General features: G+C 45.6%; 1 protein-coding gene across 1 annotated transcript in view; it reads right to left on the bottom strand.

Moving 5' to 3' along the window:
• LOC308144074 (partitioning defective 3 homolog) overlaps nt 1-15,484 on the bottom strand; it is a gene marked incomplete at its 5' end in the record, with an annotated part of 381,275 nt that overhangs the window by 125,739 nt on the left and 240,052 nt on the right. Inside the window, 2 exons of the mRNA XM_080515105.1 lie at nt 938-1,171; nt 12,087-12,235. Coding sequence (XP_080371231.1) covers nt 938-1,171; nt 12,087-12,235 — 383 coding nt within the window. The remainder of the gene's footprint in view (nt 1-937; nt 1,172-12,086; nt 12,236-15,484) is intronic.

Genomic DNA, 15,484 nt, shown 5'->3' with positions numbered 1-15,484 from the left:
TGACCGATGTGAATATTAATGAGTGTGTAACCGAGCCCTTCTATTGCACACACGCATCTATCAACATATCAGGAGGGATTGTTAACCTGGATAACTTGCTGGTGAGCACAAAGCTTCATTCTTTGTTATGTAATGCTACGACGTAAACAAATGGGGAATAAAGCAAGCACGACTGGCGAATGCAGCTTTCCCATGTTGTCGAAATTTGATCAAGATTGGTGCAACTTCGAGTCGTCATATCTTATTACCCTGAATCACAACTTGTCTAAACCAATTTGTTTTCCTATGATTGTATAGAAAATCACCGAATGCAGACTTAATCAATCGAGAAAGGTTGTGGTCAAAAATCAATGCTCATTTACTCAAATCTGCTGCCACAAATAAACACAAAACAACAAAGTTAAACACGCAAACTCGCGTTGAGCTTTTAACCGCCGGGTTCAACCGTCACATGTTGAAGGCCCTCAGAAGCCATTAATGTGGGTTTCAGATAGAAATACGAGCAGCCAAGAGGTGCAGTGGTGAGCGCTTTCAATCGTTTCCATGGAGATGGAGTGAGAGCTTTTTTGAAAAGTTGCGTTTTCAATTATTTCCATGGAAATGGAGTGAGAGCGGTTATTTTTGTTTGTTTTTTTAATTCCATCTTGGGAGTCAGTTGTGTTTTTAGTGGCTCAAAGCACCGTTGCCATGGCAACGAACCCCCTAAACACAACGTGATGTAATGTAAACACATTTTTCTGCTTTTTCCATTCAATTTTAGTTACAACAACACATTGATAAATATGCTTTCGGAGAATTTAGAAGCTTTGCTTTGTCACTTTCAGTTTTTTATGCGTTTCTGATGAATGTCCCTAACCACTGACTTCAACGTCACAAATGAACTTGGGAGTTGACAGACAGTGGTTGCGCTTCACGTAGAGAGCGACGGACGGCTCACCCGTGTCCATGCTGTTGTCTTCCTCTGGCGGGGCGACGCCGGGCTTCTCGTACGACTTGTCGATGGCCGCCCTGAAGCTCTCGTTGCACCCGCGGCCCCGGATGATTCGCGAGCGCGGCCTGTCCACCGTGATCTCGCCGTTCACCGCGACCTCCGCCATGGCCGTCTGGAGGCTCTCCAGCGAGCTGGACTTCTTCAGGCCCAGCGAGGGTCCGACCACATGCTCTCCGGCGCCTGTGGGGAAAAAAAGAGAGGCCCGCAGTTTCACAAACTGAAACCGGATCGTTACAGAGCTCACTGCACGTCGATGAATCACTCATGTTTTGCTCGTTTTTTACAGGGAGCCGGTGGCCTGAAAGCCAAAAAGAAGGTGCAAGTCTGGCACTTAATGTGAGAAACAAATGACGCCATTGCCTGGCCAATGGAGTGTGCGAAATGAGAACAGAGTATTATATCTTCACCCAGACATTTTCCTGCTGAGAATTATCACTCAACCTTTGTCTCCGTGTCTGCACAGTTAAATTATGTGGCTCAAGCATAATGCATATAAATGGCCTCTATAAAAAAAAAAACAGCAATGTTCCACAGAGCCATAGTGATTATAGTGTTATGCTAAAACATCATAAAGTCCTAAAACGCTGAGATAAACTGACTGCTGGTTTTGTTTTTAATCAGTTCCTCAGAGAAGTGAGATGAAATGGAGAAAAGAGAGGAAGAGTATGGAAACCAAACGGACCCATGACCATTCCGCTCAGACAATATTTCTTTTTGCATCGATTGTTCCGACTCGGTACTAACAAGTATCTGGACTAGTTGAAGAACGGTGCCTCAATAGGAAACAGAATAATCTGGTACGGGTCTGCCTGGTATAAAACAAACTAGTAGCTTCCAACTAAATACAAAATACAATACTTTCTTCTTCTTCTTATGGAGTGTGAATCCACCTTGAGGCTCCATTTACACAAGAAAGTTTTAACTTTTGTTTTCGTTTCAGAAGAGTTTCGCATTTACACAACAACTTGTTGAAGAAGATGTCCGTTTACACAAAAACGACAGAAATGTAATGCAAATATTTACACCGGCCGACATGTATATGTCAAAAAGTCGTGAAAAAGTTTTGGACGTTTACAGGGAGACAGAGTCATAGGTTTGAGAAAAGTTGCATTTTTGCAAAGTTCCACCTTGGAAGTTGTTTTTCAAAAAGTGTTGAGTGTCGTTATCGACCATCAACTTGCACAAGTGCAGAAGATCCACGATATCTACACTCATCTATCTGCTACAGTTGCGCTGCTCATGTGCAGTTTCTGCATTTCAGAAAAGTTGTTTTTGATCCAGTTTCCATGGAAACATAATTGGAGAATTAAAAAAAAAATTGCACAATCGGATCGGTTTTCAAAAAGGTGTGTTCTCAGTGGGTCTGAGGACTGTTGTTGTGTAAGCAGACGCCCCCACACAAGGAAAGTTTTAACTTAAAAACATACAAAATGGACTGTTCTAGTCTGCTTTGCTTTGTGCAATGCAAATTCAATCATCACACCTGAAAAAAATTAGCAATATCCCTGTTTTTTAGATGGCATGTTTACATCCCTTAGAGGAGGCATAACAGTGACATTATGAACTGTGTATGAAGGCACTTGTGAGGTAAAACATCTCCTTAAAGAAACGCACACGGTGCCGTTAAGTGAGCTTGTATACCAGTCGCGGGGACAACAAAGCCAGTGTTCAGCCGTCAACCTCTTCCAACAGCGGCGCCCCAGACACACGTAATTATTTTTCCAATGCTTGCCAGAGGTTTGTTTAGGGCATGTAAGTGGAGCGCGACTCAGGTATTGGTATTTCATTTTGTCAGAGAGCGTCCGTCAGCTCCCCGGAGCTCTTACCTTAGCCGCCGGTTGGTAAACAAGCAGCCTGTTGATTTTCTGTCGCCTTTTATTCTTCTTTTGATTTTGCGTGCGGCGACGGCGCCGTCGCACGGAGCGGGATGGATTTTGGAATATGCGCGGGGGTTGAGCCTTAATAGATGTCAACGTCTGTGGGGGAAGCTATCAGTAATAATGGATAGAGTGTTGATTCAATTACTTAAGCTGCATCGCAGACTTTCGACTGGCGTCACACCGTGTGGATCCAGACCACGTGCAGATGTTTGCTCGCAGCCGTCGGGAAAGATCTGAATGCACATCAATGATACTGAATATTTAGCCACATAGCAGGGACCCAAATGTGCCGTAGATGAGATAATAAACTCATTTGTATACACAAGAAAAAGTACAACATATGAATAGTAACTTACAAGAGTTATTAACCAAATTTTAAAAAATTACCGGTAACTGTGGGTCATTTACGAAATGCAAGCTGACAACCCGACACTCGTTTCACTATTTTTCAAATTGGCTTTTTCTTTTTAATACTGCTTGATTTTCGTTCGATCATTTTGACATTATATAAAATAATGACAAAAACAAAACCCAGAACAGAGGGTAGTAAGGCAGTCTCAGAAAGAAAACGTAATCCACTTTTCCCATTTTTTTTGAAAAAGCCTGTTCTATTTCTCAGAAAGAAACGTATTTTGTTTTCCCACAGTTAAGAGTCCGTGAACACATCCATCCATTGTTCGAGGTTAGGAGGTTCAGGTTTGTACCGGTCTTCATTAATCACCTTTTTGCAGGCTACTAGCAAAGTTTTACATAGATACAGGTGATCTATGCAAGTATTAAGACTCGGCGCTCCGCTCCTCATCTCCCTCTTATTCACAGGGATGAAAATACGTATAAGAAAGGTGCTATGAAATTAACCTGCACATCAGTGAAAAACCATGTGGTTGAGTTTGGAGATATCAACAGTGAAGGAAAGTGACATCTAGTCCCACCTAGAAATCAAACACTTCATCAAAACCATGTTTCTCTTTTAAAGAACTACAAATTTGATGCGTATCCACCCGACAGTATATCACTGTGTATAACATAGAAGCAAGGTTCCATCATTATGGTCACTTATATACTCCAGTGCCAGCAGTAAATCAACACACTCAAAGCTGTCCACTGCTGATTGGATCACACAAGAAGAAAGCGAATGCCGGGAAACAGGGGGGCTCAAAAGGCTCTAACACATGTCGATGGAGTCGGGACAGAGCGGCATTGTGTCTTTACGAGTCTCCGAGGGCCGCGGAGGCCCAACCACATGTGGTAAGTGTGTTCTGCCATTTCCTCCCCGGCTTCAGGTGGTGTAAATAAATGTCCTCTCAAGCAACTTCCTGTTGGTTTTCACCAGCAAATGTTAGTTCGACGCCTCGTTGCCAACACCGACGGTTGTATACATTCAGATGCGTGTGCGCCACGCAGCGGCTGCCCAACAGGCACAATCACAGAAACCTCTGGGCATACCTGTGTATACATCGCCAGACGCAATCAACAGGAGGCCCGGCATGTTTGAAGTGACCCAAATGAGGCGTATCCGGTGCATCTTTTTGGGGAAAGAAAATAAACCCGTCATAAAGAAATCAGACGGCCAGTCGCCCTCTCATGGAGCAAGAGCCAACGGCGCTGAGTACAGATGCTTATATTCTGCTCCTGCTGTTATCATAATCTTACCAGTGGCAGCTTGTCTGGTTTGTTGGCTCAACCCGCCCCTTTTTGTTTGTTTTTGTTTTTTTTTGCCATTTTCTCCTTGATCCTTTAACCAAGCAAACCTGCAGCAGCTCGCCGGGTGATTAGCCAGCTATCTTCGCCGAACACTTCACCGCTGAATTTCCCCGTGCGGACGCGCACCGTCTGCACGCTCACTCGCCGGCGGTAAAAAAGTGCGTCGCTGATTGATTTCCTCAAACCCCAATCCCCTTGTTATTTCAAGAGATTGAAAAGTTTACTTTGAAGATCTTTCAGGGTCACGGGGGGGGGGGGGGGGGGGGGGGCGCATCCTTCATTTCTGCTCCACTTGTTACTAATGCACTCTCATGGTGAGTGGGAAGCGCTTCCACATTATCCGTGGCAGCTATAGATCCTGTGTCAGAGTCAGATAAGCTAAAAGGTCAGCCGTTAGCCGGCGGCGTTGGGTTTCCAGGAGCAATAACGGTGCTGAACGTCTTTAAAACGCCGTCGTCTTTCCCTTTTTGCGGAAGCGCGCCAATAAATAAACGAGCACCAATCTTATAAATGCTGCATCGTACTTAGAGTGGAAACGCTAATATGTGTGCTTACGGGCGGCATCAGGCAGTAAAACCAAACTTTACTGTTTTCAACAAATGTCTAGAAGGTCAAGAGCTCCCTGGTTTGCAGGAACCCGAGATTCATTTTACTGCTCAGACTTTCAGGAGAGGTGGGCTATTTTCTTTCTGGGGTTTTTTTTTTTTGATTACTATGACAAATCTTTAATGCCCGTAAAAGCATAAACAGAGTTACGAGCGAGCGGATGCAAGTAAAACCCAATTCGCTTGATCAAAAGAAGTAATTTCATCCAGCGAAGGACAATAGAGGACAAAATTCATTACGAGAAAACACAGGCCCCAGATTCGCCAGAACAAGAGAATGATGGAGTGTTTCAGACTTTGTGGATAAAACTCAATCAACCCCGGCACAGATTCCATGTAAATTTGAGGCTTGTTGAGGCTTAAGCGTGAAGCCCGCCGGCGGCGGACACGCGGAAGCCTGCCGGAGCACGAGAGTCGGCACAATGGGATCGCGGGGACGGGTTGCGCAGAATGCAACAGTTCCGAGGGAACGCCAATGACATCTGCTGTACTCGGAAACAGGGAATTATCCCCCTGCTTGGTATTCCGCGCCACGATCCCGCTCGCCATTGTTTCTGGCCGGCGTGGTGAATCGGTGAGAGGAGCACGGAGACAAAGAGAACGGAGGGGTGGAGATAGGAGAGAGAGAGAGAGAGAGAGAGAGAGAGAGAGTTTGCCTGTGGACCCGGCTGTCTCCAACCTGCCTTTGTTTCCATCGGAAGCAGCCGCGGCTCTCCTGGGAGAGTTTGACGGACAGCTCTCTGTATGCCGGTCTATTATGTGATTCCTATCACACAGCAGAAGCCCCGGCGCTGCGCTCCTCATCTCCCTCTTATTCACGGGGATGAAAATACGTTATCCCCACGTTGCATTCAGACACGCGTTTCGCCACTCCCCACACGTCTGGAGGAGAAATGAAAATCATCAAGAACGGGGCAAAAGAAAGACAATCGAACCATAAACGAGGCGGAGGAGAAATTTTGGTTGCGGTCGCAGACACAACTGTCTGACTCACTACTCCCCCCGAATTAAAGGTAAGGGCGGTTAATAGGGAAAGATCCATTGCCATTAAACGTTAAAGGGGAGGCATGGCAAACTCCATGAATAAATCAGGAGACGTTATTACAGGAACAGGGGCTCATAGTATAATTAGAGCGGCTAAAACTATGCTTTACGGACATTATTCACCACAGGCCCTTACGTGTAAAGATCTGTGTACAGACGGGGGCTCCATTACACATAATTTATTCAGAGAGCCGGGCCTTTAAGCAGGGCGGTAAAAGGGTAATTACGGTAAAAATAGCCTCCGAGGTGGTCGGACGAAGGCCACGTCCAGGTATCTCCGTGGAAGTGAGGCGTCCCCGGGTCGGAGACGCTATTATGTCTCTGCCAGTCGCGGATCATTAGCGCGACGGCAGGACGTCCTCCGCGCGCTGAACATGTCTCACCAAGGATCCGCGGTGACTTCCGCCTGGTTCGTCTCAATCAGGAGCGCAGGAGTACAACGCTTCGTTCGTTTTCAGAAGACACCGACTCTCAAGCCAAACCTGGCAACCGGAGGCCTCAGCAAATGATCTGCTGGTCTGTAATCAACCACCACTGGTCAGTCTTGAGGCTGGATCCGTTTTCAGAGTTTGATCAATGGGCCTCACCTGCACAGATGTTGGCATATTTGCTCAATTAACTATTGCCTCCTCGACATCAGTGCTTTCCAAGGCTGCCCCTTGGAGATCCCTGCCCTGGTTGATTTGGATGTGTGCTCGCTCCACGCCGTTAATTAAAATGGTGTACCATCAGGCTAATGCCGCTTTGATCACAACTAATTCATTGGAATTGGATTTCTTGAAGTGGGACCATTTTTTTTTTCTTTTTTGTAGGTCGATGGACCATTGAAGGCTTTACAACCAAGGACTGACACCTGTTTGAAAAAGCAGGAAATACTTTCCCGATTGTGTGAACTTACATTAAAAAATAGATATTCTGGGAGAACGAAACAACACCTATTTTTTTTTTTTGGGGGGGGGGGGGGGGGGGGGAAGTGTCCACATTGATGTGACACTCACTAAAGTTGAATCAATACCGCACATAAAATAAATAAATACATGAATGAATAAAAAAAAAAAAAAAAAAAAAAAAAAGTGGAAATCCAAGAAAATTAGAGAAGCACTCTCAATGTTTGCCTCCAGAGTTTCATGACTCCAAGTCCGTATTCTGCTGAAACGTCACGTGATTTCATTACAAAAACAAACAACAGCACCCACTTGTGGTCACCCATTAAAACCACATCATTTTCAGCCTTGGTCATTTTGTGCAAACAGACACATTTGTTTTAAAAATGAAAGCAGAAAAACAAAGTGTTTTCGCTTGAAACATTGTCGTGTGACACTGAGCTTCTTTCGGTTTTATTTTACAGTCGAAATGTCCCACAGTTAATGGGTTAGGGTTTGCAGCTTCACTACACATATGGGAAACACAAAAGTTACTGGATTCAGTTGGATTATGTGCTCAGCTGTGTACATAAGCATGTAAACACGGCAACGACTTAAACGATCAACAGAGTTTGATGTTTTTTCCACATGGTTTCCAACAATAGTTTACACATTTCCTGAGACAGGTGACAGACCCTTCTCCCTGAATAGTGCTCAGTGAACCCTGCAACATGTATTTATGTGTAACTACAAGTTAGAATGTACTTTAATCGTGTAATTATTGTTGCTGCTGTCATCTGCAGAAGAGCTACAAACACTCAAGATGCCTGACTTTTTCTGCAAAAAGCAGCTCAGTGTAATGTTTCTTTCATTTCTCCATCGTCACCAAGCAACATTGGAGTTAAAAATGGAAAGTACATTAACATGTTTACTGTAATTACAGTTGAAGAGATTTCTGGGACTGCTGTTGGCTTCGCCGTTTGTTTTCGTGGACAAACAATAATGCAACTCAAAAGTAACTTCCCACTTTGAAAATAATCCAAGTTGAATAATTGTCATCTGCCCTCCTTTACCTGATGGACACTCATGTTGTAGCATCGTTGTTTGAACTCTTGACTCCTCCATCACTGACTGTCCCTGACCTTTTGCAGGTTTCCCCCCCCCACCTGGGACATTAAGGCCCTTTCAAAAACAGCCTTGCCCGAAAAATCCACACAAACATACCGCCGAGTTATTCCAGTGATGTCAAGCCGCCGCCGCCGCCGCCACCTCTCCACTCTTGGCCTCCATTTCCCATGGCGCCACACGCAGTGGAGCGTAGGTAAAACACAAGACGCAAAAGCACAATGGCCTCTTTAGTGACTGTCGAGTGATGGGGAGGCAAGTCAGGCGAAGGTACACACACACACACACACACACACACACACGACTGTATCCAGGGAAGAAACCGGCGCCGGGCTCTCCCACCGAGGCTGAAGCAGACGCCGCCTCCTCTCGGATCGCTGGCTAATCATAACAGATAACGGCCAACTGTCTTCCTCATGGAGCCCTGCAGACATCCTGCAGGTCCGCGCCGCTGCGCTCTACCTCCTCCGTCCAACATCGGAAAAGTTTGCCTCAAAGTGATCCATAGACCAAAGCAAACTCTCCACCAACACTGCTGTTCAGGAAAATGAAGCAATTTCACGGAGATAAAAAGTACTTTCCATAATGTTCCTTGTGTTGGAAATGTAATTGGACACTAGAGAGGACAGGATGTGCATAGGATGGACAGGAAGTGTTGATAACTCTTTGATGGTGTTCTAATCATTCCTAATGGACATTTTATCAGTGGCTTTAATCAAAAGAGCTTCCTAATTGTTCCAAAGTGGAGTCAGCTATTATTTGTGAATTTGATTGCTTGCAAGCCATTTTTTTGTTGTTGTTGTTGTTTTTTTCGTCCGTGGAGCTGGCGCCCTTCACTCTCGGGGATAAACTGGTGCCGTTGATCTCCGACAAATCTCCATTATCTCCGGGTGATTTCTTAGTTATCAAGATCCCCCGTGAGTGCCAGAGTGTTGCTCGATGTAATTCAGGACAACGCTCCCCCTCCCCCTCCACCTCCCCCTCCACCTCCACCTCCACCGGGCCCAATCGAGTTTGTGAAATATCCCGCCCGACAGAAATCTTTGCCAATATAAAATCATAATCCATCAGCGGGGAACACCACGGCGTTCGGATGGTTGAGGGAAATAACAAACTTGTTCCTCTCGTAATAACTCCTGTAAGTGACATGGGTTCCCAGAAGAAAAATGTTGCCGTCAATACATGAAAGCGGGAGACGGGAGAGTGGAAAATGAAAGCCACATATTGAGATTTGCTACGTATCTCATGTCATGTAAGCGCCATTTATCTCAAAGGCACACGCTGCAGTAGGAGTGATTATTTTAATGAAATTATTACATCAAAGGCACACACACACAAAAAAAAAGTGGCCCCGGGGTGACGTATAATGGAGTTGAACACCAAATGAGTGGAGGATCGTGGCGGCGGCGGCGGCGGCGTTCACCCCCTCAGCTCCCTCGTCGCCGCACCGTCGGACGTTTGTCTTGAGAGGCAGCGGCTGTAAGGAAACCTCCACCGCGCTCCGGTAACGTGTTAACAATGCCGTCCTGCGCTACCGAGCTAATGCCTCTTAATAGGTAATCTGGTCAAAGACGCGACTCCCCCACGGGGCCACGTTTCATTTTGTCACTTGGTATCTGTGTCAGTCTTTTTAATCGTGTCCCAGGTGCCGCTAAATCACATCAGCCGGCAGATTTCATGACTTCGGGGAAAAAAAAAAATCATTATTGAAATATGCTAAACTGGCCCCGGCACCCCTGCAGTTTCAATCCCATTTTAAACGAGGGACAAGATTGAGCGAGGGGAAGAAAAGGAGCTTTGCCCTTGTAAGCCCCGTGATGGACGGGCTCTCGCAAGATCTGTCCTGCTCAGATCAGTCCCTCACCCTCCGAATCACTCTTTTTCTGCGTCCCATGTGGCCGGATACCACGCAAAAAACGCAAGGCTACGACCGCTCGTGCTTGTTTGTGCTCTTTTTAACTGGAGCAGATGAGATGACTGGCGGTGCACGAGCCAACCGGAGGTAAGCGGGCTTTCCGAAACCGACTCGATGCGCGGTCAACGTCATAGCGATCAACCGTGGGGATTGTCGGAGCGCCTGATTGACGTTCATAAGGCATTGGCATAAGGCGTTCATTGTTTTGATAGGAAAAAAAAAAAAAAAAAGAGTTCACTTGAAACTAAAAAACACTCTAATCTCACTCACTACACACGATCTACATGGTCAAATCATGATAATGATCGCTTTTTCTCTGATATAACTTGCAACCCACTCTCGCTGTCTCCGTCTCTGTTTACTTTTTCACGGGTGAACTAAACAAAATGACACCTCCCACTATGGAAACTTTTGATTGGACATGGGCTCTTCCTCTCAACCAATGAGTGAAAGGCATACTGCCACATTAGAGTGTTGTTTAATTTCACTTTCACTCCTGACCGGTCTTCATCACCTGACGCACTAAAATGTCGCGGAAAAACACGGACACAGTTTTCCTCATATCTCCGCTTTTATTTGGGCTATCGACATAATTTAAAAACGAGCTTGTAGTTTTATATCTGCGCTTTCGACACGGATTGAAACACTGGACCAGATGACGCTGTGCTGCGACGCTACTGCCTTCTCAAACGGTCATGTGCCGAGGACGCACCGGTGCGTCCGCCGGCCCCAGAGGGTTAAACAAAGACGGTCCTGCTTCCGCCACAACCAGTCGTTATTTGACGTGTGATCTTGGCCCCTCTGGATGCATGTGGGGGGGGGGAGAGTGTTATTCGAGGTAATTGCGGCGCCATCAAAAGGGGGTTTCTCATAACGCCGAGAGGGAGGTGCGCGGCGGCGAATTGTGACTTGGCAACTAATGCGGGAACCTTTTGCCATTGTGCTCGTTCTGAATGATTGAAGAAAACACTCATTACTCCGAGAGGTGTGGAGGCGCTGGAGGGAGCCGAGCAAAGCAATGAAGTGGCATTTGCAAGAGATAGATGTTTGTTGCCAGTTGGCCTCTTCAGCGTCTCTACAATTGATCCATCATAGTCGGGGTGTTTTGAACTTTACTTGGAGTGCATTAGAGTGCACTTACTCCATTAAATTAACACAGAATGAGCTGCTACCTGAGACCCAGGCACTAATTGGGAACTAATATACAAAAAACAACAACAAAAAGCAAAAAAAACAAAAACAGACTGATGTGCTGGCCAATCCTGGCTATTTATAACCTTATCCACATAACCCTACGATCACCCCAACTGTATTTTAAGAGTTAATTATACTTCTGTGACATCTGGATAGCTGTAGTGTGGCCAATTGAATATAAAATCATCCATTTCCTGTATTAGACCGGACACCCTAACACTTTGCAGTTGTCATATTACAACACTAAACTAGATACGTTGAATTGTAAGTTGTTCCTTGCAGTTGAATTCACTATCGTACTGACTCAGGCGATGTTTAAACAGCGTTTCAACTGACAATGCATTATTTTGTGTTTTTGTTGTTGTCGTTTCTGAAACGTTTCAAAAAAGACGTCCGTTGATGAGGAGATGACCGAAAAGCTCAAAACGACGTCGTCATCATGCCAGGTCACAAGTTGGCGCCGTTTGTTACTTTAATAAAACCATGCACAAATGCAGCTTGTGAAAAAATGTCACGTTTACACAGCAATGTTTTGAAAACTATGTCAACAACAAAAAACAATGTAGTTTTCATGTTTCAACACAATGGTTTTGGGTTTTATCTTATGAAAATCTCCAACGAGTACTCTGGATTTCATTCATGTGTTTGAAATTATTTGGATCAAAGGCAAATAAGCAAAACTTGGCTTGAGACCAAGAATGACATCCACAAAGTTGTTTTGATGTAAATATTCGTGACAGGTGTTAAACACTGCAGGCGACTTACTGAGATCCATGCTTTTGGACTTGCGGGTCTTGATGATGTCCAGGTGAGCGGCGCTCTCGTACTGCTTGGTGCGCTTTTCCGACATGCTCTGGCGTCCGAAGCCCTCCCTCTGGAACGAGGCGTCGGCGTCCGCGTCGGGACTCAGCGAACTGCAGGTTCATGAAGAAAACCGAAAGAGGAAGATGGAACATTGCTTAAGGCGAGTCGATCTGGATATTATCAAATTAACAATGAGCGTCACACTGCTGTAGCTGGAGAGGAATCGCGATGGGGAGAAGAACAAGTAGATCAAACGAATCAAAGACATGAATATTCACACATTTCCTGTTTGAAACACAAAAGCAGTCGACGTGGAAAGACATTCGATACACACACACACACACACACACACACACACGGTCAGTTTCAATCTTTCATTTCAATGGCGATTCTAACTAAGGCTGTCCACTTCTGCCCGGCAGTTTAAAAGAATGCAGCACCATCCGAGTGAAGACGCTCTGGGCCCAGATGTGCGATACTGCTGTGAGGTCGTGCTGCTTTGGGGTCATGGCCACTCAATAACCCCCCCCCCCCACCACCACCACCACCACCACCACCACCCTGCACGTCTGGAGCAGTGGCGGGTCCAACCCCGCCGAGTCGCACTCCCTTTGAGATCCTCTATCTATGTCTGGATCTTAATTGAAAATCGGATGGGTGTTGGAGGGGCTGAGGCTGCAGAGAGGGGACAGTTGGATTTGCATGCAAAAAGGTGCATTTACAATCAAGGTGATGGAGGCGTGAGGGGTGGGGAGGGGGGACACGGCTGGGATTGCTGATGTGTCGTTTGTTCTTTCAGGTTCATCGGTTACAGCCAGCGCCTAATACATGGAATTTCAAATGATCGGATGCGTCAGAGGGGAAGCTTCTCTAATCCCGTGTTTACGTTCTGGCGTTGGAGAGAGGAGACGTGCGGTTTAAGGAACGCCTCCGCCCGGAAGGCGACTCTCCTTCAAGCAACCTTGGAAATTTTGCAACGCGGCGCTCCAGGCACTGCAGACCTGCTGGCACTTGTTTGCATGTAACCAGTTCTTATTTAGGTTGTCAACCCCGTTTAACAAAAGAGCCGCGCCGGGTGCCGGGGAGGTGGGGGGGGGGCGCCGACGTCGACGTGTCACTTTGCCCGTCGACCACACCTGACAATCCCAACTAAGATCAGACCGCCTCGCAGGACCAACTCCAGATGACACAGGAAGAGAGGGAGGTGGAGCAGGAAGAGAACGATGACAGCACAGATGTATTATTCATTTATTCATCATCCTTTGCTTTTCACCCCCCCCCATCCCAACCCCCCCACTTCGCCTCTCCTCTCATCATTCTGAGCTCACACACACACAAAAAAAAGAAAGCCTGCCCTCTATTTTTCTGCCTCCGCAAATGTCATCTGTCGGAGCGTGACTGAGACGATGCGGGCGAGAAAGGACGCGTTTTCAACCTGAATGTAGATTTTATTCACTCTTGGCGCCTTTATGTTTCTGGGGTGGGGGGGGGGGGACACAGTGCTGTCACTCAGCTATGGAGGACTGATGACTGAAAATGATTGAAAGATGAATTTATGGAAGAGGATCTAGATCAGCGATGCCAAACTCGTTTTAGCTCAGGGGCCACATGTAGCTCAGTTTCATCTCGAGTGGGTTGGACCGGTAAAATAGTTCCAGAACAACCTTTACATTTAGAATTGTAAAGTTTTTATTTGTTGTTGTGTCCAGTACAAGTTACGAAAAAGTTTTGGGGGTTTTTTTTTTGCAAAAAGTTCGACGATCTCAACAGAAAGCGACTTTTAATGAAAATTTCTGGTGCAAAATTCTGTCAAAAATCAAAAGAAGCTTTTAAAACGGTTGTTTTGTGTCCACTACTGCAAGGCACCAGTCCAGTGCTGGCGTCAATACACCTGGTTGGAAAATCAAATCTGTTGGATCAAATCCGCTTCCAATTTTTTCTTTTCTTTTTTTTTTTGCTTGGCCTCCTTTTTTACTTTGGTGCATGCAGGGCGATGATTAAACACCTGATGTGGAGATACAGAGACACTCAGACGAGAAAATACAATTCTGTTGCTTTCCAAGGGAGAGATACCTGCTGCTGAGGCTTGACGCCTAACAGCCTCTGCCGTCGCTACGATAACAATTTAAAAAGGTGGTAATCACCAGCGGCCCAATTATTGACGTCTTCTTCACGAGTTGATGACATCACTCTGTTCAGGAGTGGCTAAGCACATCTACCACTGTTGTGTTTTATCTATAGTAGTGCAAAGGACACTTTAAAAAAAAAAAATCTGACTGAAAAATGCAGCAGAAACATTTGACCCCAACATTTCAACTGAAAATTAATTGTTTTTGTGTCATTATAGTTTTGTGTTTGCATGGTAAATATATCTGTTTACACAACAAATGGCAGAAATGATGAAAACAACTTAGTTTTCATGTCGGGCTTCTCGTGGGTGTTAACGTTTGTTTTTGGAATGAAACAACAAGAATGTTCCGTTATAAATATTACTAATGAGAGCCCACGAACATTTTAATGGACAGACGACAGAGCTGGATGTTTATTACGGAGAACATGGACTGAGAGTCATGACACACATTGTTCTAATTGTCCAGTGTTCAGTGGCTCGGACCATTGTTGTCGTGTAAACAGACCCCGAAAATGCAAATACAGTTTTCTGTTTTCACTTGAAAACGTCTGCAACGATGGAAATAAATCAAAACTCATAATGTTTCACATCTGGATGGATATCTGCAGACCTGTATGCGTCCCCATGTTGAAGTGTTGTATGAATGTACTTTCTAAGCTTTGCAATGCTTGAGTAATCTTCCAGCATGCTAACGGCTACTACACACATTCACAGCCGATGCAGTCCATTAATAGAAAGTCGATTACAGATTGTTTTCAGTCTCTCGTGGCGATCAACGTTCCCACAGGCCTTCTGTCATGAGACACTGCCTGAACCTGAAAAGTCTAATGATTAAGTCCACTTCAACTGCTTGAGTAAGAAAAAGTGAGGCCACTAGAAATACCATCTCTCACAAAACCTGTGGAAAAATGAATTAGCTCAATGGATGGAAGAAATACGTCCACCTTAGTCTCAGAAGAGTTTGATAATCAAAAGAACGGCACAACGTCATCCCCCTCTTGCCTCTGGCCTACCTGTAATAGTGGGCCTGGTCTATTTGTATAACACATTCCCTCATCTCTCCTCCTTTAACCAGAATTTAAAAGCAATTTCCTCCATCCTGAGCAGATGCTCTCCTCCCTGTTCAAACCCCCCCCCCCCCCCCCCCCCCCCCTCCCCTCCCATCATCTAAAATTAACCAGCGTTGAGGATTGCTCACAGGCACATCCAGAGCTCCAACTTGCATTTT

Source organism: Blennius ocellaris (assembly GCF_963422515.1).
Source record: "Blennius ocellaris genome assembly, chromosome: 19".
NCBI classification, from domain to species: domain Eukaryota; kingdom Metazoa; phylum Chordata; class Actinopteri; order Blenniiformes; family Blenniidae; genus Blennius; species Blennius ocellaris.
Note: the sequence above shows the minus strand (reverse complement) of the source record. Positions and strands in the feature narration are given on the sequence as shown.